The sequence below is a fragment of the Lampris incognitus genome, chromosome 1 (genome assembly GCF_029633865.1).
Source record: "Lampris incognitus isolate fLamInc1 chromosome 1, fLamInc1.hap2, whole genome shotgun sequence".
NCBI lineage: Eukaryota > Metazoa > Chordata > Actinopteri > Lampriformes > Lampridae > Lampris > Lampris incognitus.
The window spans coordinates 127,139,187-127,161,193 of record NC_079211.1 but is presented as its reverse complement, the minus strand read 5'-3'; the positions used below and the strand labels follow the sequence as shown (position 1 = coordinate 127,161,193).

The 22,007-nt window shown below is 44.8% G+C and overlaps 1 protein-coding gene across 1 annotated transcript in view; it reads right to left on the bottom strand.

The window, feature by feature from the left end:
* abca2 (ATP-binding cassette, sub-family A (ABC1), member 2) overlaps positions 1–18,305 on the bottom strand; it is a 220,575-nt gene extending 202,270 nt beyond the window's left edge. Inside the window, exon 1 of the mRNA XM_056296979.1 lies at positions 17,903–18,305. Within this exon, the coding sequence (XP_056152954.1) occupies positions 17,903–17,968 (66 nt within the window). The 5' untranslated portion in view covers positions 17,969–18,305. The remainder of the gene's footprint in view (positions 1–17,902) is intronic.
* Between the last annotated feature and the right edge of the window lie 3,702 nt (positions 18,306–22,007).

Here is a 22,007-nt window from a genome sequence, read left to right as displayed (position 1 = left end):
ACAAGTGCTCTAACCGCACAGGGTCGAAGAAAGTGGCAATTCAGACAATATAACATTTCACATGTAAGTACCCTTTTTTATTTGACTCTTGCATTCAAGATGCCATAGCAACTGCTGATTTAAGATGCCTTGATTTGTCAAAAAAAATCCCGAGCTGGCTCCTCACATGTTCGACACTGCTGTCACGGATAATCATATTTTTTATCTTATAAAAGTAATCTTGTAATTATTGCAAGATACGACTGCATCATCTTGGCAAAGAATGCACTGCAAAGCTAGCTGGCAAGAAGCTGCGAAAATAGCTGACAAAACTGCTAAATGTAAACGTAAGATCATGATTGCAGAACATGAGAATATGAGACTCTGTTGTTTACAAACAACAGACTCGTTGGAAAGTTTAACAGTCTTGCTTGCACATATAGGTGATCGTAAAGTAGCCTCGTATACTGTCATTTTCTTAGGTAGAGAGCTAGCGTGTTGCAGCGAGGGCGAGCAACGGCCTGATTGAAGCCAGGACGCACCGCTCTCTCCCTTGCGAGCGGCACGCTCTGTGTCATTCTTTCACGCACTCGTCTGAGGAGCCAGCTCGGGAAAAACATTTTGACAAATCAAGGCATCTTAAAACAGCAGTTGCTATGGCATCTTAAATGCAAGAGTCAAATAAAAAAGGGTATTTACTTGTGAAATGTTATATTATCTGAATTGCCACTTTTTTTCGACCCTGTGCGGTTAGAGCACTGGTATGCGCCGCAACTCAACATTTTAGCTGGCAATTCTAATGCAATTTGATCGCTTCTTGGTCTACCTAAGATGGCCGCCAAGTCGCCCATGCCGGCTTTCACTTCATATCGCGAGTTGCTCGATCCAGTCTTTTTTTTGAGATTAGTGGTTCCACCCTGCTCGGCTTTGGGATGAAAGGCGGGCCATAGATTTACTCCATGCGGGTTTCCATCGACAAACCTCATTGGATACGATCAGTGACGTATTAGTGTGACGTTAATGTAGCTTAATACTGAGATCTGATGAGCTAGTATGTAGTAGTTGTCATGAGGCGACTGAATAAAGAAATACTATTAAGTCAAGGATTTCCTGACCAAACACCAGGTTGTCCGCTGTAAAGAAAAGCATTGAAATTACCACTTTTAGCAACATAGAATGACGACCAGCAACATTTACGAAACTAAAGTTGTGGACCGGGGTCTTGTGTGAGCAGCAATGACCAAGTATTTATGTGTAACCACAGTCAGGTATGAATAGTCATACGCAGGTTGAACCCGTGTTCAGAAACCTATGTCATACATAGTGTCAAGAGATATGAAAAATTTATTTTCATTCTTTTTACCTTGTTTATCTACACTTAATTTACATCTATTAACATTATGTTCTAGAAATTCACCAAAAAAAAATCATATTGCTTTTGTATTGTAAGAATGTTTTTTTCTTCCTGAAAAAATAAAATGACTTTTAAGTAACATCATCCTGCACTTGCAAGTTAGTGTACACAAACAAAAATGTCCAATGAATGAATGGAAGCAAGACTGAGAGAAGACAAATGATCTTCCACCGCAAAATTTAAACTAGCCACCAAGATGTCAGCATCCACATTGTTCTAAAGATGCCCAGCCACAAGTCTGTCAGTCAAATCAATCTCCTTACCCTCACAAAATCCCATTCATCCTGTTTCATTTGGATATATATGTCAAGTCATGGTGCTCTACATGCCATATCATGGGGCCTTAAGAAAGCCACCCAACTCCAAGCAGTTCAATCAGTAAAGGGAAATTGTACTGGGTGGCTCCCAGATGTACAAAGCTTTTAAGTACCACCAAAACCTCTCGCAATAAAAAAGAAAAAAACGGTTTCTAACATTATCTCACTCTCCAGAATAGAGGATGCAGAATAGTCTCTTACAAATTTAACCTCTCCTGCCCTCTTCGTTGACATCATCTCACCCTGACAGCTACCACCGCCCACCACCCAGGCCTCTGTGAGCTAGCAGCTTGTTCACTGCTGTACCGGCCTATTAGACTTTGCAAATGCCATATATAATTCATTCATCTGTTAGCTGACCTTCTGCTGTGGATTTGCATTCCCTCTCATGTGGGCTGGTTCAACCTTTCACCGCCTCCTCCAAGTTCTCTCCCACTCCTTCCTCCCATCTCCCTTTCATTTTCCCTCTCTCTCACCCCATCACTCCTCTTTCATTTTAATTTCCTCCTTCTTGTGCCATCCTTTGTAAAGTTTCTCTCTCTCTCTCTCTCTCTCTCTCCTCTCTCCCTCTCTCTCTCTCTCTCTCTCTCTCTCTCTCTCTCTCTCTCTCTCTCTCTCTCTCTCTCTCTCTCTCTCTCTCTCTCTCTCTCTCTCTCTCTCTCTCTCTCTCTCTCTCTCTCTCTCTCTCTCTCTCTCTCTCTCTCTCTCTCTCTCTCTCTCTCTCTCTCTCTCTCTCTCTCTCTCTCTCTCTCTCTCTCTCTCTCTAACTCATTCCAGTGCCCATAGATACCCAGGCAATGGTTTTGCCCAGTCCAGTTTAAGCCAATTGCTCAGAAAGGTTGGAAATGCTAACAGCAATCTAGGTCAAGATGGTGCTTACTGGCAAACTGCTGTAGTAGACAGCATAACTAGTTGTGACTTCAGAGTAAGGTTTCATCACTTCACAAATGTAAATGAAAGGATCATACCAGTATTTTTGCATGTTTCAGCCCATTTGGTGTATTATTCAAATCACTCTCAACCATTATCCAAAGCGTACCATAGTGTTTGAGATCTCTGAATTGGAGTGAGTTTTTTACCTTCCAGGGAACTGTTGGTTTCCATCAATTTCAGTACCGTATAAAAATCAACCTCAGAGACTTGAAACTTGCCTGAGACAGGTAATCCATCACAATGAACACTAATTAAGGTGTGCTTTGCTGATTATCACTCAGAGAGCATTTAAAGATGCATACCAGAAAGTCTACACAAGAAAAGAGTGCCTGGAAAAAAAAGATTGTTTTCCAAATTAAATTACATGCCAATAATTTCTTCATAGTGAAAGAAATGTAAACCTGAGAAGCACATAATTTTAAGGTGGAAATAAAGTGGTGTATGTCACAAATGGCAGGGCTGAGTTTTGATCCCAGTCTGTCACTACACCTTATTCAAAACAACCATACTCCCACATTTAATCCAATCCAGTGTTATATGAGGCTTAAATCTATCTCAGCAGGCATTGTGTGGATGCCAAGGAGATACCCTGAACAGGTTGCCAAGCTGTCACAGGATCCACACATCTCATTCACACCTATCGACAATTTAGAGACTCTAATTAACATGCATGTCGTGAGGAAACCCACACAAATATGCAAACTCTATACAGGTGGGCCAGAATCGAACTCAAGACCCTTTGCTGTGACATGACAGTGTTAAACACTCAGGAACCGTGCTACAATGCATTCAAAACATTTCACCCAATAACTCCTAATTTTAGTATTCATCTCAACAGTTAGAGGCTTATGAACACCTGTGTGTTTGTCCAGAAAGCCAGCTCAGCAGTTCAAAAGCCATATTATATCAACTCTTGTTTGGCAAAAGGGTTGGCTGTCACGGCTTGAAATGACCTGCTCAGCAGTTCACAAACCAAACTGCACAATAATCAAAGGCTAAACTAACAATTTACCCAGTCTGCTATCAAAACTGGGGAAATTAACCGCACCAGTTGTCAAAAGCTTTAAGGACACAAACCCTCTGGCTTGAAACACCCAACTCAGAAATGTCCAGAAACTAAAATGTATCAGAAAACCCACTGAACAAATTAGTCTTATACAGCACTAGGCTCTATTCCAACTAATAAATAATTAAATCATGTTCCTTTACTCGATTGCTTAAACTTTTGTCTTCAACTTGCCACTGTTTTAATTTGAAGTTATTGCAGGTCTTTTTGTCCCCATGAGGACACTTTCTAAATTCATCCATATTCTCTTACAAAAAAGTGTTTGGTGACAAACGTTTACTTACTCTTGGTGATGTATTTACACAGCTGCCAGACGCCTCTTCTCTTGTGCCTTACATTGTTTTCGTCGTCTGTTTTTTTTAATGTGTTTCTGATTTTTCCCCTTTTCTCCCAATTTAGTGGCCAATCGATCCCTATTTTAGCTCAAACACCCACCCTCGTACTGCATGCGTTCGCCAACTGCATCTCTCCGGCCGGCAGTCTGGAAGGAGACGCCTCCCCACTTTCATAACAAGGTGAATCCAGGCTGAACCGCTGCTTTTTCCGACCCACACAGAGACGCATTCATATGACGAACACAAGCCGACTCCGCCCCCCTCCCGAAGACAGCGATGCCAATTATTGCTGCTTCATCGAGTCCGGCCATAGTCGGATCTGACGAGACCGGGGCGCGAACCCCGGTCCCCAGTGGGCAACTGCATCGACACAAAGCCGATGCTTAGACCGCTACACCACCGCGGACCCTTCCTCGTCTCTTGTGCCTTAAATTTTGGAGTGTGAATTTAGAAAAGAGTGAGGTCTCTGTGGCCTCTGTTAAACTTGTCTGACATATATAGTCTGAAAAAAATAAGTAAAATAAGACTGATAGTTAAAATAAGTTGTGTCTTTAGCATCAAGACTAGTCTTCAGGCCTTTGCACACCAGGGGCGTTTTTTTTTCGTGCGTTTAATTCGTACGTCAATAATTTTTCGAAGTTTTTTTTTTAATGAATACTGTCCCACAAAACGCGAATATTATGCGGTGAAGAAGCTAACTCTTTTTCGGAACAGGTCGATTTTTCTGAGCTTTCCCGCCGCGAATAAAGGCATCAACCAATCACATTGTGCGGAACGAACCTCACTTCACAACTCCAAATGACAATGGTGGACCTTTTGTTTTTTGTTTTGTCCCCCCCCCCCCATCACCATGTGTTGTATGATCAGGGACACAAAAATTATAAAAACAATGAACTCAAGGACAACGTGTGGAGGAGCATCACCGAACAACTAGGCTACCAGGCTGTTGAGTATCGTATGTAGTTTACTTTTGGATGTAGTAGAGTTGGAAACAAGCATAGGCGAATTTGGGGAAGGCCCAACAGGGGCCAGTCCCCCTGTAACGCTGAGCTTGGACCCCCCGACGAAGAGCCTACAATAATAATATTGTAGACTCTTCATCGCGTTTTTTGCGATGATATGGCGCTGACGCGAAAGGCGGAACAAATGGGGCTCAACGTTCTAGTCGGATCCCTTAGAGCGATACACCGCCACTGGCTGGCTGAAGCGCGAAAGAAAGTAGGCAACCAACCACCTGTTAGCTCTGACCAGAAGCAAGAATTAAAGCTAAACGTTGCGAGACTATCACGAAGAATTGAAGGTAAGCAAAAATACTTTATTTGTGCAAATGTTACAAGGTAAGGCTTCTGGTCAGGAAATGTTGTTCTTGACTAGTTAACTTAATAGCAGCCAGCAGCTACAGTTAACAGATATGTATTAACAAGTATTAACCCTTTCGCGCGTACGGTCACACCGGTGCGATTAGAAAACAGCAATTTAACATTAAAAAAGATAGCAAATGCTAACTGGAAACTATGAGAAGTATAATAACGCTAATGAAAACACAACGGACCATGTAACGTAACGCGCGCTACATAGCACAAAAAGTAGGTTAGGCACGAATGGGTTAATACTTATAAGCTTTGCGATAGTTGGGAAGAAAATGTCTCTCTTCGTGAATGGTTATGGTTAACGAATGAACGCCTGCCGCCCAACGACTGCTGGGATAGGCTCCAGCATCCCCGCGACCATTGGCTTGGATAATGGATGAATGGTTAGCCCGAGTTGATGGCATGCTGTACATTCGTCTTTTGCTATATAGTTGTGAAACTAGGGTGGCCAGACGTCCCGGTTTGTCCGGGGTTGTCCCGGTTTCAAGCTGGGTGTCCCGAGTCCCGACAGATATCTGTAAAATAGTAAAATGTCCCGGTATTCAACATCTATCCCCCAAATGACCCGGTTTTCACGGCGGTTAAAAAAATATTGAATATTATATTTGTTTTCCGCGCTTACAGAGACGTTTCCCATGTTCTGTCCCAGTCATGATTACCTCATCGAATCAAAAAACATAAACAATGCACCACGTGTGTCAAGTTAAAAAAAAAAACTCGGCTACTCCAGCCTGCCTTTTTTGGTGGGAGGGGATAAAAATCCTTCATTGTATCATGTCCGGCGAGACAGACATGCTTGTGAGCGCGTGCATATGCGTGTGCGCGTGCACGAACGTGCGGTACACGTTTTATGGTCCCGGTTTGGGATTTTGAAAATCTGGTCACCCTATGTGAAATGTAAGCGCAAAAGCTACCATAACACAAGCAAGCCTGCAACAATATAATAATATTCTGGGTTGCTGAAGTGTTGTGCATTCCTCTCCATTGTTTTTGCTGTATAGTTATGATCATCAAAATGAAGAGGAAATTACATTATGTCCTATTTCGCTGCCCCCAAAAATAAAAACGACAATGATGAGGCAGACATTGAGACAGAGCCAGATGATCCAGGTGTTGAGAGAGCTGAAGCAAAACAGCAGGAAGGGGAGAGTGCCACAGAGAGAAAGTCAGAGGACTTGTTAGTTGGGGAGACTGGTTTTCAAAGTGAGGGCACAGAGCACGAAGGAGAAACATGAAAATCCCGAGAGTGAGGCCGAGGGTGACATACAAGCAGTGTGAGCCACAGAGGATACATGTGCATCCACAAGCACTGAACCATCAAGTTTATGATGTTGAAAAATTATTTGCATGCTTGTAAAGCAGTGCAACTACAGTTCATATGGTGTGTCCATGTACAAGTGTGTAGTCGTATGATCTTATGATGTTTCTTGATTGCTATAGTATTTGTGCCTTACATTATATATATATATGTGTGTGTGTGTGTGTGTGTGTATGTATATGTATATATAGTGTTTTTTTTCCCCGAAACCGTCAATGGTGTTGTTATAAGTGCTCAACTAATGAGGAGTGGAATATCAATACAGATGCAGGAAAAAAATGAAACAGGCTTGTACTGCTATGTATTAACACTTTTTTCCTGCAGCTGTATATATATATATATCAACACGGATACAGGAAAAAAGATTTTAATGCATAGCAGTATTTTAATGCACAGCTGCTATGCATTAAAATCTTTTTTCCTGTATCCATGTATTGACGGTTTCAGAAAGAAAAAAAACCGCTCTATGTATATAAAGCGTTCTTTTCCCCTGAAACCAGCAGTGGTGTTGAGTGCTCAACTAATGAGGACCGGAATATCCGTGTTGATATATATATATATATATATGTGTGTGTGTGTGTGTGTGTGTGTGTATGTATATATATATATATGTATGTATGTATGGTTTGTTTTTCTTCACAGTTATCAGCAAATGTAAATAAGACCCACCAATGCAGCCGAACTTGAAATTGTTTTCAAGGACCTTGATGGGGGGCAGGAGGAGGAGCTTCAAGGCAGCCTGGTACAACATTCACCCTTGGCTTGACTATTCTAAACTATCAGACTATGCATATTGTTACGCCTGGAGACATTTTAGCCCTCCTAATATCACAGACAGTATTTGACTCACCATCCGGATTCAAAAACTGGAAGAAAGCAACCTACAGAGAGGGGGGTTTGCAATCTATGCCAAGTCTGAGCAGCACAAACAAGCAATGATTGTATGGAGGGTCTATCAGAAAGCTGTAACAACTAATGCAACACTGGCAAATGTCCTAAACAAGGAACATAAACAGGTTAGAGAAAATCGGGAATATATAAAAACAATAGGGGAAGTGCTGCTACTTACTGCCACACAAAACATTGCTCAAAAAGGACACAGTGAGTCTGCAGCCTCACATAATAAAGGAAACTTCATGGCAATTCTAGAGATGATTGCTAACCATGACAAAGCTGTTAAAAAAAGTTGACTAACATTCATAATGCAAAGTATGTCACCACTAGTGATGGTTCCGGCCTATTTATCAACCCGGTGACACGGTTCACAGCATCCCAAAAATACACACACACACACAAACAGGGCAGGTAGGTATAACAGCACTAACTTTATTCACAAGATTTCATTTCATACCTTTAACAATTCATAAAACACTACTTTAGAATGCTACATCTGACAAATTTATAACACAGCACTGTAAGGAAGCCCTTCCCGCATCCCTAGCTAAATAGCTCCCTGCTGCCTACTCGTCAGCCCTAATGAGCACCCCCACTGCCCGGACCCCACACTCCAAGAACATCCAGGTATAAAGTCAAGTCAGGTGAAGGTTAATTTTGCTATTGCACCCCAAACATTAGCAAACCACTACATACACATGGAAACCAACCGGGTCAACTAACTCCCCCTCTAAGTAGGGAACACTCCACTCTAGTCACCTCCGACGCAGGGAGCACTCGCATAATCCCACAATAAACCCTAGTGCACTAGGGTACTTGGAAGGCTTAAGGCCCGGGCCGCTGCAGCGCCCACTCCACCACTGAGCTCAAATGAATGTCTCTCGGTGAAGCGCTTGGTTCCCTGCGCGACGAGGTCCCTCCGACTCCCCGCGGCGCGCTCTGTTGACTGGGCCGTAGGCTATACTGTGGGTCCGGTTCGGGGACGGGTCTCTCCGGCGTTATCCAGGCGGTCGGCGGAGGAAGACAGAAACAAAACAATTCAGCCACTGGTTCCAGCTACAACAGAGGGTTCCAGGCTAGCCATACGATTCTCCCGGCGTCAGATCAACCATAGACAAGGATAGGCACTTATCTTGAAGGAGAGGGGGACAAATCCCTACCCCTCCGCTGATGCTTCCAGGCCTCCGGTGGACTCGGCTCCGTGGCTGCTGCCGTCCGGTTCACGTTCTGATTAACGGGGGGGGGCCCGAAAAGCCTACCCTCGAAGCCATCTGCCGGAGCTACAAATGGTTCGGCGGCGGCCGAGACTTCCACGGTTCGGCTCCAAGGACGACTTCCGAGTGATACCGGCGGCTTTAAAACCCGAGACCACGACGGCGGAGGAAAGTTTAGATCGGGTCAGCCCCGCGTCTGACAGGCACGCTCGCTGTCAACAAAAAGCTAGCTAGTGTTAGCTTGTTAGCTAGCAGTCCCAAGTTTCCGGGGTTTCGCCGCCGCAGAACAAGAGGCCAAGTTTCTCTTCTCGCTACGACCTGCGCCTATTGTGTGTCCGTCATTCCCTTCCCTTCCCTACCCACATTGGAAAGTTCACTCCCACTTCCTTATACTGGTTCTCGCTAGCGACAAGTACACAAGCAAAATCATTCAGAATGAGGTTCTGTATTGTTTGGCAGGCATGATTCGAACCGAAATTACAGAAGAAGTGGAAAAACAGTTAAGTCTTCAGCATCATGGCAGATGAAACACAAGTAGTAAAAAAATAAAATTAAAATTAAAAAAACAGCTATCCAGTAGAGTTTTCTCTTATTTTGAATCTGCTGAGGGCTAGATGCAGCAGGGCTTACTGAAAAAATAATCCTCATATTGGAAAGTCATGGTCTAGAATACAAAAACAACCTTGTAGGCCAAGCATATGACAGTGCTGCCGTCATGAGTGGTAAGCATTCTGAGGTCCAGGCTAGAGTCAAAGAGCAAGAGAAACATGCCTTTTACATCCATTGCAATGTCCACTGTCTAAATTTGGTTTTAGTAGATATAGTCAAAGCTGTCCCGGAGGCAGAGGATTTCTTCTCCTTACTAGAAAAACTATGTGGTCACATCTGAGTCATGTGTCCATCCTAAATGGCTAACTATACAAAGAGAGATGTACGAAGGTGCACCAAAAGAGCTCCAGCGATCAAGTGACACTGGATGGGCATGTCGATTTATAGCTCTACATAACATGGGTAGATTGCTTGTCCTTAAGCGAGTACTGCATGAGATAGCCCAAGAAGGCAATGGTGAAAGATCTATTGAGGTTCGAGGTCTGCTGGCACAGATAGATCTTGAATTCATTGTATATCTTGTTACATTCCGTAAAGTGTTTGGAGAAACACAGCTTCCCTCCGATATGCTACAGTCTTCATCACTTGACTTTTCAAAAGCTGTTGATTTAGCTGAAGCTTTACTTCAGACATTGAATGACTTCAGGCAGGAGTCATTTTTTGATAATTTGTGGGATGAAGTGTTGGAACATTTCTGAGCAATGTGATGCTGCAATACAGCCAGCTGCAAAACAACAAAAAAAGGCGAAGCTCTAAACTTGGTGAACACTGTGTACTGACTACTGTTGGTCAGAGAGAGTCAGAACCTGATAAAGGTGGGTTTCGTTCAACCTTTTTATACCCCATCATTGATCAGCTGCTCAATGAGCTTAACAGGCGGTTTTCAAAGACAAACTGTGACATAATGAATACCATCCAAGCTCTAAACCCCAAAAGTGATGTATTTCTGAAAGATATAGCTCTGTTTTCATTTGCTCAATTGTATGATTCAAATATTGATGACTTGGGGCATGAACTACATCACTTCAGCCAAATTTTAGAAAGGAAAATACAGACTGGGATGCAGAGACCCTCTAGTACAGCAGAGCTTGTACTGTTGTTCATTGAGCCTTATAAAGAAGTGTTGCAGCAAAGAATGTGCTGTAACTTGAGCTGAACCTAACAGAATGGGTTTTATTTTTTTCAATATTGTAATTTAATGAAATTGTAACTGTAAGTTACTGAAACAAATACTTTTACTGAAACAAATACCAATCGTGGTATTTTATGTTGTTTTTTGTGCACTATTACTTTATGTGCTGAACTAAACATTTTGAAAGCTTGAACACTCTTTGTCTCTTTTGTCCCAGGTCGAATGTACCCTTCTGACAACACAACTGGCCCCAGCTTGCCCCCCCCCCCAGGTAAAATTGGTCTAGAACCGCCACTGGTAGTAAGGCAACCCTTCCTTGCCGACCCAGAGCTGGTAGCGGCATACCGCAATGGAGGAAGTGTGCCCGGCGGGGGCTGGACCGGCAAAATGCAAGGATACCCCCATGACCCTGAAGGGAAGAGGAGATCCCCACGCACCGCACCACTGTACCTGAACCCTTGCCCCTCGCGTCTGTTGCAAATTCGTATTGCTGCCAGTATGAACAGTTTTGATGTGAAATATTCGCAGGCATGTATTTTGCATTTTTGTGTCATTTATTTGTCACATCTGCGGTATGTAAAGGCCTTTATTTGTGTGTATTTACATCCCTCTGTTAGGATGGAAAAAAGTAACAAAATTATCCTCCTTTACAATAATGAGATACTATGGGAATAGTCGTTATTAAAATCTACAACCACAGGGTGTCCGGGTAGCATAGCGGTCTATTCCGTTGCCTACCAACACGGGGATGGCCAATTTGAATCCCTGTGTTACCTCCGGCTTGGTCGGGCGTCCCTTCAGACACAATTGGCCGTGTCTGCGGGTAGGGAGCTGAATGTGGGTCACTGCACTAGCACCTCCTCTGGTTGGTCAGGGCACCTGTTAAGGGGGGAGGGGGAACTGGGGGAAGTAGTGTGATCCTCCCATGTGCTACATCCCCCTGGCGAAACTCCTCACTGTCAGGTGAAAAGAAGCGGCTGGCAACTCCACATGTATCGGAGGAGACACGTGGTACCGATACATGTGGTAGTTTGCAGCTCTCCCCGGATCAGCAGGGGGGGTGGAGCTGTGACCGGGATGGCTTGGAAGAGTGGGGTAATTGGCCAAGTACAATTGGAAGAAAAAGGGAGAAGTAATAAATAAATAAATAAATAAACTACAACCACAATCATTTGCAAGATAAAAATGCATTTTGTGTGAATAATCTACTACTACTACTACTTTTGGCTGCTCCCGTTAGGGGTTGCCACAGCGGATCATCCGTTTCCATTTCTTGTCTTCTGCATCTTCCTCTGTCACACCAGCCACCTGCATGTCCTCCCTCACCACATCCATAAACCTCCTCTTTGGCCTTCCTCTTTTCCTCTTCCCTGGCAGCTACATGTTCAGCATCCTTCTCCCAGTATACCCAGCATCTCTCCTCCACACATGTCCAAGCCATCTCAATCTTGCCTCTCTTGCTTTGTCTCCAAACCATCCAACTTGAGCGGTCCCTCTAATATAATCATTCCTAATCCTGTCCTTCTTCATCACTCCCAATTAAAATCTTGGCATCTTCAACTCTGCCACCTCCAGCTCTGCCTCCTGTCTTTTCATCAGTTCCACTGTCTCCAAACCATAAAACATAGCTGGTCTCACCACCATCTTGTAAACCTTCCCTTTAACTCTTGCTGGTACCCTTCTGTCACAAATCACTCCTGACACTCTTCTCCACCCACTCCATCCTGCTGGCACTCTCTTCTTCACCTCTCTACTGCACTCCCCGTTACTTTGGACAGTTGACTCCAAGTATTTAAACTCATATGCCTTTGTCACCTCTACTCCTAGCATCCTCACCATTCCGCTGTCCTCCCTCTCATTCACACATACACTCACCGGCCACTTTATTAGGCACACCTGTCCAACTGCTCGTTAACGCAAATTTCTAATCAGCCAATCACATGGCAGCAACTCAATGCAATTAGGCATGTAGACATGGTTAAGACGATCTGCTGCAGTTCAAACCAAGCATCAGAATGGGGAAGAAAGGTGATTTAAGTGACTTTGAACGTGGCATGGTTGTTGGTGCCAGACGGGCTGGTCTGAGTATTTCAGAAACTGCTGATCTACTGGGATTTTCACGCACAACCATCTCTAGGGTTTACAGAGAATGGTCCGAAAAAGAGAAAATATCCAGTGAGCGGCAGTTCTGTGGGCGAAAATGCCTTGTTGATGCCAGAGGTCAGAGGAGAATGGCCAGACTGGTTCGAGCTGACAGAAAGGCAACAGTAACTCAAATAACCACTCATTACAACCGAGGTATGCAGAAGAGCATCTCTGAACGCAAAACATGTCGAACCTTGAGGCAGATGGGCTACAGCAGCAGAAGACCACACCGGGTGCCACTCCTGTCAGCTAAGAACAGGAAACTGAGGCTACAATTCGCACAGGCTAACCAAAATTGGACAATAGAAGATTGGAAAAACGTTGCCTGGTCTGATGAGTCTCGATTTCTGCTGCGACATTCGGATGGTAGGGTCAGAATTTGGCGTCAACAACATGAAAGCATGGATCCATCCTGCCTTGTATCAACGGTTCAGGCTGGTGGTGGTGGTGTAATGGTGTGGGGGATATTTTCTTGGCACACTTTGGGCCCCTTAGTACCAATTGAGCATCGTGTCAACGCCACAGCCTACCTGAGTATTGTTGCTAACCATGTCCATCCCTTTATGACCGCAGTGTTCCCATCTTCTGATGGCTACTTCCAGCAGGATAATGCGCCATGTCATAAAGCTCGAATCATCTCAGACTGGTTTCTTGAACATGACAATGAGTTCACTGTACTCAAATGGCCTCCACAGTCACCAGATCTCAATCCAATAGAGCACCTTTGGGCTGTGGTGGACCGGGAGATTCGCATCATGGATGTGCAGCCGACAAATCTGCAGCAACTGCGTGATGCTATCATGTCAATATGGACCAAACTATCTGAGGAATGTTTCTAGTACCTTGTTGAATCTATGCCACGAAGGATTAAGGCAGTTCTGAAGGCAAAAGGGGGTCCAACCCGGTACTAGCAAGGTGTACCTAATAAAGTGGCCAGTGAGTGTATGTATTCTGTCTTGCTCCTACTGACTTTCATTCCATACTCTCCAGTGCATACCTCCACCTCTCCAGGCTCTCCTTGACCTGCACCCTACTCTCACTACAGATCACAATGTCATCCACAAACATCATAGTCCATGGAGAGTCTTGCCTGATCTCGTCCGTCAACCTGTCCATCACCATTGCAAACAAGAAAGGGCTCAGAGCCGATCCTTGATGTAATCTCACCTCCACCGTGAACCCATCTGTCACTCCAACCGCACACCTCACCATTGTCACACTTCCCTCATACATGTCCTGCACCACTCCTACATACTTCTCTGCAACTCCCGACTTCCTCATACCATACCACACCTCCTCTCTCGGCACCCTGTCATATGCTTTCTCTAAATCCACAAAGACACAATGTAACTCCTTCTGACCTTCCCTATACTTCTCAATCAACATTCTCAAAGCAAACATCGCATCTGTGGTGCTCTTTCGTGGCATGAAACCATACTGCTGCTCGCTAATTGTCACCTCTCCTCTTAACCTAGCTTCTATTACTCTTTCCCATATCTTCATGCTGTGGCTGACCAACTTTATACCTTTGTAGTTGCTACAGTTCTGCACATTGCCCTTGTTCTTGAAAATTAGTACCAGTATGCTTCTTCTCCACTCCTCAGGCATCCTCTCACTTTCCAAGATTATGTTAAACAATCTAGTTAAAAACCCCACTGCCATCTCTCCTACACATCTCCATGCCTCCACAGGTATGTCATCAGGACCAACTGCCTTTCTACTCTTCATCCTCTTCATCCATTTGTGTGAATAATGCAATGAGTAAAAGACTTTTTCCAAGTTTCAATCATATGTGCATTGTTTATTAACAGTGACTATAAATAATAATTTGATTCTATTGACATATTTTATCACTATCCCTGGAGATATTACAAAATCAGACAGATGGATGTGCTTTAGCAGGATGCTACGTTTGCACTTCACTTGATGAATTTAGTAAACACTTTTCTCAAGAGTGACATACAAAGACCCTTAATAGTAAGATAATCTTTACGTCATGATTACAGACAAAAAATAAGGAAGGAACTGCAGGATCCTGCCAACAAATGCAACAAATGCGCACATATTAAAGGGGGGTGAACTAAAGGAGTAAATACTTAGATGATAGATGGAAAGTAGAGGAGGAATACATTGGAGAGATATTGTTATTCATGGGGCAGGGGTGGGGGCTATTTCTTAAAAAGACAACTTTGGAGGTTAATAGGAGTTGGACATATATCCAGTACACATATCAATTTTGCGCCCCACAGCACAGCAGTAAATGGCAATCAGATGCACGTACATTTTGGTTATGACTGGTATGGTACATGTTACTACCATCCACTTTAGCAGGAACCTTTTTTCCCTGGTGCCTGATAACAAAGTGACCCAGGCAGATGAAGTCTGGAATCCGCCATTCACTTTGACCTTTTAATGAAAAGGATCATTCCCTGCAACAGCAAAAAGCAGCGGAGCGATAGGGCCATGGAGATAAAGAGATGGGGAACTGGGGAGGGATGGATGGAGCAGGAAAAGAGTGAAAGAGTTTTCCCATTTGCTGTAGATCAAAAGGATGAGTTTAATAAAAGAAATGTATCTATTTCCTTCCCCACTCTCACAGTTCACACCGGACTGACAATTTCACCATAATGGAAAATGACAAGTGTTTTAACTTAGCCATCCACAGTTTGCAAATGCAAATAAGGGTGTTCCGATTCCCTTTGTCAACTCATTCCTTCCTGTAACTGTACAACAGAGTTGAACTTTGTCAGTGACACACTCTCCTCAAGATAACATACTGGGTAAATATCCAGCCTACTTGTAAGCAGAGGAGCATTACTTTCACTGCTATAACAGGGAGGCAGAAAATGAAGACTAAACACTTTTCTATATCTTAAGTAGCCAAAGCTGTCCGCTCTCCAGTCACGAGGTTCTCGTTTAAAAAAATTAGCACATTTTAATCAATAGGGATCAAAACAGGGGCCTATGCTACCTCTCAGCAACTGCTGAGTCAGGCTGTTCTCCTCAGCCCATCAATTCTATGGACAGTTTTAAGTGGGCCTGGCCCAGGCTGCATGATGAGAAACTTATACACAGAACAAGGCAGCTGTTGCTGTTATTATTATTACTGGCATCCTAGCCCACTGTTGGTGTCTCTTGTAAGTGCAATCTGAAGGTAGATGAGCTAGAAATAGCAACACACACATACACAAAATCCACCCTAACTATTACTGGGTCATTGAGGAAAGGCATCAAGTGGGAATACAAACGGAGAGCCTTCAGGACAGATCTAGCCTACCTTTAAAAAAGCATGTATGGCACTAAAGTAAACAGGCCAATGGGCATTAGGCTATTTGATGCTCAATAACACCCTGCGAGCATCAAAATCTTGACCATACGTATGTGTTGAGGCCAACGTTCAAGAGGTCACCACATTAGGAAGTGACATGTATCTGGAGGACAACATGTTAATGTGCCCATTAAGATATTTAACTGCTTGTCTAACTGCCCATCTGTCCATCAGTCTTCCAATCTGTTTGGCTGATGACTGTCAGTCCATCTGCTGGCTATCTGACTGAACATCTGAAAGGATGAATGAATGAGTCTGGTATTGCAACATGGAAGAGAAAGCTGTTTGGGCAGTGATGTAACTTTAGTAAGCATTAAAGCTACTGTCCGGAAGATATCATTTTTGATTTTCTAACTTGCTGACATCGAAGGTGATGCTGGTAATTGTGTTTTACCGCTCCAAATTCCAGACAGCCTTTTTAAATGATGTCAGTGGTGCTGTTCGGTCTGCATCTTCCCCAACACTAGCCCCAAAACAACGTTCACCTTACGATGTTGTCCTATCTGCTTGGTCCGAACTGAGAGTAATCATTAATATGAGCAACAGCAATGTTCACGATTCATAATTTCACCAGCAATGGAAAAGGCATCTGTTTGCATGTAAATCTTTAGGATTGTAGCTTTAATAGGCACACTGCAAATATCAACGCACCAAATTAATATATAATCAAAAAAGGAAGGCGAAATTAGCTTTAGTTTTCTTTGGCATATTCTGTGTTATACCCTTGATGTATGATTTTAAATATGTTGAGAACAAACCACGTCACTTGTTGCACCATCAATATTTTCATTTACAAACAAGGTGTAGGTCATAAGCTTTGCTGGATGAGTCAGTTCATAATAAATTATTTGTTGATGAAAAATGATAATGCCAACAGAGTGGATTAATTATAATTCAGATATATTTAATGATAAACTTCACACATGAATACTTCTTGAATACTTTTTCCTGTACCCGTATTCTCCCCTATGGAAGAATCATTCGGTCATCAGACGTTATTGAGCTTGGGAGTTTTATTATAGAAGAGAATACAGGTTATCCATGTGGAGAAAAAAGAAGTATTCATTGTGTCAAGTTGATCTCTTTTCAGGTGATCTCCCTCTTTTCTGTCCTCCTATCTGACATGCTGGGGCATCACAGACTCTCACTAAAATGTCTGGTAGCACTGATACCGAGGAAAGCAAATGGTGACTGGGACGCAGTTTGTCTTCAATACTTTCCTACAAGCAAGCACATTTTTGAAGGTTTTGTGGACTATTTCAGTGCAGTAAGCCTCTTATTAAACCTTATTTGGCAAAGAAAAAATTAGGCCAAACACATTTACTTGCTGCTCCCTGATGCTATAAATAAAGGCTCAATACCCTTCCACAACCTGCTACTGTTTAGACCCAGATCGAGTTAATGGTTGAGGCTTGTACAGATGATTCTCAGCTCTGTTTGTCTGTCTGGTGCATGTGTCTGGTAGACAGAAGTTAAAGTGTTTATCCAAACAACAACCTGTTTGACAGGATGTGCACATACGGTAGGCTTTCCACTTTCAGACAACATCCAAACATCTTTGGAGATGAAGTTGATTGCCAACAATAAATATTCTTAGTGTTAGATACGTAGCAGAACTGGCGGTAAAAGGATCAAGTCTTGCGTAGTGTTCGCAGTTTGCGGATAGATATGGAGAGAACAGCCTGCATAAAGCTACAAGCAATGCAGCAAGCCAACGCAAAAGAAAAAAATGGAAGAGAGAACCTCCGCCCGTCTGCTCTGCAAAGTGTTGATTTCTAACCTCGATACGGAAATAAAACAACTCAGTTGTCTTCAGCTTGATTCATATTTAAATAAATGTTTTCTTACCGGTCCCCTCCGCTTCAAAGAGACGTTCTTCCATAGCAGGAGATGAAGCTGGTGCAGAAATCCCATTTTTTTCCTCTTAACCAAATGCGATGCCCTATTTACGCATTATATATACATATCACAAGCGAAGCTATCGTCCCACAGAGCTGAAATACAGGTTGGTGAAATAGCGCTAGATAACGATGCATCGCGTTGTGTGGTCATGAAGCAGCCTGTGTTTCGAGACGTCAAGCTTAGTCATGTCACGCTTCTTATTTATTCAGTTCTGAGGGCTTTTCACTCAGGATGACGGATGCCTTTTCTTTTTGCCACCTATCTGGAGATAATATGAGTATTTCAGTGCCAGGACTCTGCAGATGCCCACACTGTTTGTGCGCCGTCATCCTTGTCGCTTGAAGAATCAACCTGCAACCCTTCGCGACGCTGTCTTGAAATGCAATGCAATGCACAGACTGACTGGAGCAAAGCACCAGTGCCATGGATGACAAGTCTGTGTGGGCGGAGACCAAACTCCGCTTTTCCCGCTACAACACTGCCCTCCAAGGTCTGTACGTTCAACTGAGGTTGCAAAAGTAGGTAACCGTCACCCTGTCTTTATTCAAGAGCGTGGTCTTTCAGTCTGAGGGCATGACTTATTGATTTCACGTTCAGATTTTTGTAACGCTTTCACTGCCCTCGCACTCAAATAGCCCCTGCTTGCGCTTGTATTTGCCCTGCTTCTGCTCAAACTGTATAATTGCACTCAGATGCATTGTTGCCTGGACAGATTTTCTGCGCTCCTGCTCCAGTCCCTCTCGCACTCAGGCCGATTCTGTACGCTCGTGACGAAACGTCTGCTCTCACGTTTGCTCTGCTCTCGGGTTTTTGTGCAATAACCCTGTCATAATTCCTCAACTTCAACTGCCACAAATATTTTTATGTCATTATTTGATGTGTTTTGTTTGCGTATATTGTTCATGTAGTTTATTTTCACAATTATTGATTTGTTTTGTATTAAAACTACGCAGGAAGTGCTTTTATGTTCTATGTTGTACAGGGACACATTTAGTTGTTGCAATTTCCTTCCAAGAAGAAACAGGAAGTGGGAGAAGTTTTTATATTCCGCCTTAAAGTTTGAGTAACAAAAGTGACATTGCATTGCCCGTTTGAAGATTTTGTTTTTGTTCGGGTGGACTAATTTCCTCTTGGTTGTGGGCAGCCAGCGAGGTATGTTTATTTGCGTGTTTTATGTTTTGTAGCGCATATTTTTATAGTTGGGTTTCTGCAGTTTGTGTATGATATGAAGGTGTGATATGAAGTTGCTTGTTCTGTTCATGTATTCAACAGTTCGACGGTGGATTTGATGACGGTTATGTTGAGGCATGATTAAGATGAATAAATCCATAAGTAACAGAAGAACCACGGTGTTGTATATTTCCTGGAGGGAGTGATACCAACCAATACAATGCCTGGTGAAGTGTTACCCAATGAAATGATTGCTGCCTCATTGCGGGCGCGTCCGATTAATTATCAAAGCGTCCTTACGGGCGGTTACTCTTTGACCGGGTTCATCCACTCCTGCCCTCCAAGGCTTTATATTGTAGCGAATTCGGGGGGCAGCCGAGAACCGCCACAGCCGGGACGCGAACCCGGGACGACTGTGCTAACCAGTCAACTAAAGGGTCCGGCTCATTAGCCAATGGGCTAGCAAGTCTAGTCATTCATGATCGTTACACTACCTCCCTCCTTCGGGAAGCGTGTCCCCGCACTTCAGCATATCAACCCCCTCACGCCTCTGGGTTCACGCGCTTCCGATGGCCTCACGGTCTCACCATCCAACTTCTGTCACCAATGTAGCGAATTCAGGGGGCAGCTGGGAACCGCCGCAGCCGGATGTGAACCTGGGTCACTCGCACCATGGGCGACTACGTTAACTAGTTAACTAGGTTAACATTCCAGATACAGTCCCCTTTAGTGTGGCCTAGGCGACCAAGCAGCGTGCATCAGCCTTGAAGGGGGACTGGAGACTGGAGTGACGGTCCCTTCACTCGGCCACTCCGCCATCGTTTCCTACCCGGGTGACTCTGGCGTTTGGCGCCGGTGCTTTGCAGTCGCGGGTTATGTGACCAGGCTTGTCACACTGGTAACAGCGGTCAGTTGGCTGGGGTGGACATCACCTGGATGTTGGAGCCATCGCCGAGACTGCTGTGGTGGAAGCCAAACTTGGTAGACCTCTTCCGTCATTGTCAGCCAACCTGACATACAGTCGGAGAGCAGGGGCCTTCTGCTGGATAAGCTGCCTGGAGAGTACCACCTCAGCCCATTCAGCTTTGCAGAGAGCCTTGCAGGGGGACTGGGGTATTGGCGAGGCGAACACGCTGGCGCAACTGCTCTGGCGTGAGCCCCCACAGGAAAGCATGGAGGGCCAGCTCCTCTTGGGTGGCTACGTTGAACTGCGGGTAACCATGTTGGGCGTGTAGCTGCACATCTGCAGCAAAGACACCCAGGCTGTCTCCCTCTTGGTGGTGGTGGCTGGCTAGCTGCTCCCTGCTCTGGTCAGTGAAGAGTTGTTGTCCGAATTGCCTCTCCAGTGCCACGGTCAGGGCTTGGAGGTCTCACTGCTCCGCTGGAGCTAGGTCCGCCACTACCAAGCCGTTCCACTGGACCTCAGAGTTGGAGTCAGTCTTCCAGGAGCTGAAGCATCGTTTCACCACCACCCTGGTGCTCACCCAGCTGGACCCGGAACTGCGATTTGTGGTGGAGGTGGATGCTTCTGATATCGGGGTAGGTGCCATTCTCTCCCAGCACTCTCCTGCCAATCATAAACTTCACCCCTGTGCTTTATTTTTTCCTCGTAAGCTGTCCCCCACAGAGAACTATGATGTCGCGAACGAGGAACCCCTGGCAGTGAAGATTGCACTTGAGGAGTGGTGCCACTGGCTGGAGGGCACGGAGCACCCCTTTATTGTCTGGATCGACCACAAGAACCTGGACTATATTCAGACGGCTAAATGCCTGAACTCCAGGCAAGCCAGGTGGGCATTATTCTTTGGCTGGTTTAATTTTATTCTAACTTTGTTTTCCAGGGTTGAAAAATGTCAAGCCCGACGCTCTCTCCCGCTCTCTCACAGATGACACCTATCACCAACCTGAACCCATCCTGCCCCCCTCGTGCATCATGGCTGCTGTTTCTTGGGAACTTGAGTCCTGCATCCATCAAGTCAAGGAGACCCAATGAGATCCTGGCGGCGGACCTCCCAACATCCTGTTCATCCCCAATGCTGTCCGCTGCGACATTCTCCAGAGGGGCCACTCTAGCAAGCTGGCCTGCCATCCTGGAATCGATCAGACCTTCTCTTTCCTTCGGCAATGATTCTGGTGGCCCTCTATGGGAAAGGATACACAGGGGTTCATTGCAGCGTGCTCGGTCTGTGCCCAGGGTAAATCCTCTACCAAACGCCCTTCTGGGCTGTTACATCCCTTGCCGATACCTAGTCACCCCGGTTGTACATCGCCCTGGACTTTGTTACTGGTCTGCCCCCGTCTCATGGCCACACGGTCATTCTCACCTCAGCTGACCGTTTCTCCCAGTCAGTGCATTTTGTCCCTCTGCCAAAGCTCCCGTCCTCCAGGGAGACCACCAATCTCCAGGTGCAACACATCTGCCTGCATGGTATCCCGGTGGACATCGTTTCAGAGGCCCCCAATTCATATCCCAGATGTGGAGGTCATTCTGCTTTGCCCTGGGTGCCATCGTGAGTATGTCCTCCGGATACCACCCCCTTGTCCAACGGCCAGACTGTGCGTGTCAACCAGGAGCTAGAGGCCACACTGCGTCATATATAATTGCCGACAACCCGTCCTCCTGGAGCTAGCACTTGCCTTGGGTTGAGCATGACCACAACGCCCACCTAAGTGCCTCTTTGGGGATGTCCCCCGTCGAGTAAGCTCTGGCTACCAACCTCCCCCGTTCCTTGCCCAGGAGGGTGAAGTCGCCATGCCATCGGTGCAGGCCCACCTATGATCCCAGTCCCAGGTTAACCATCAACGTACCCCAGCTCCTGCCCCTGGTCAAGAGGTGTGAATTTCCACCAAGGACCTGCTGCTGAAGGTGAAATCCAAGAAG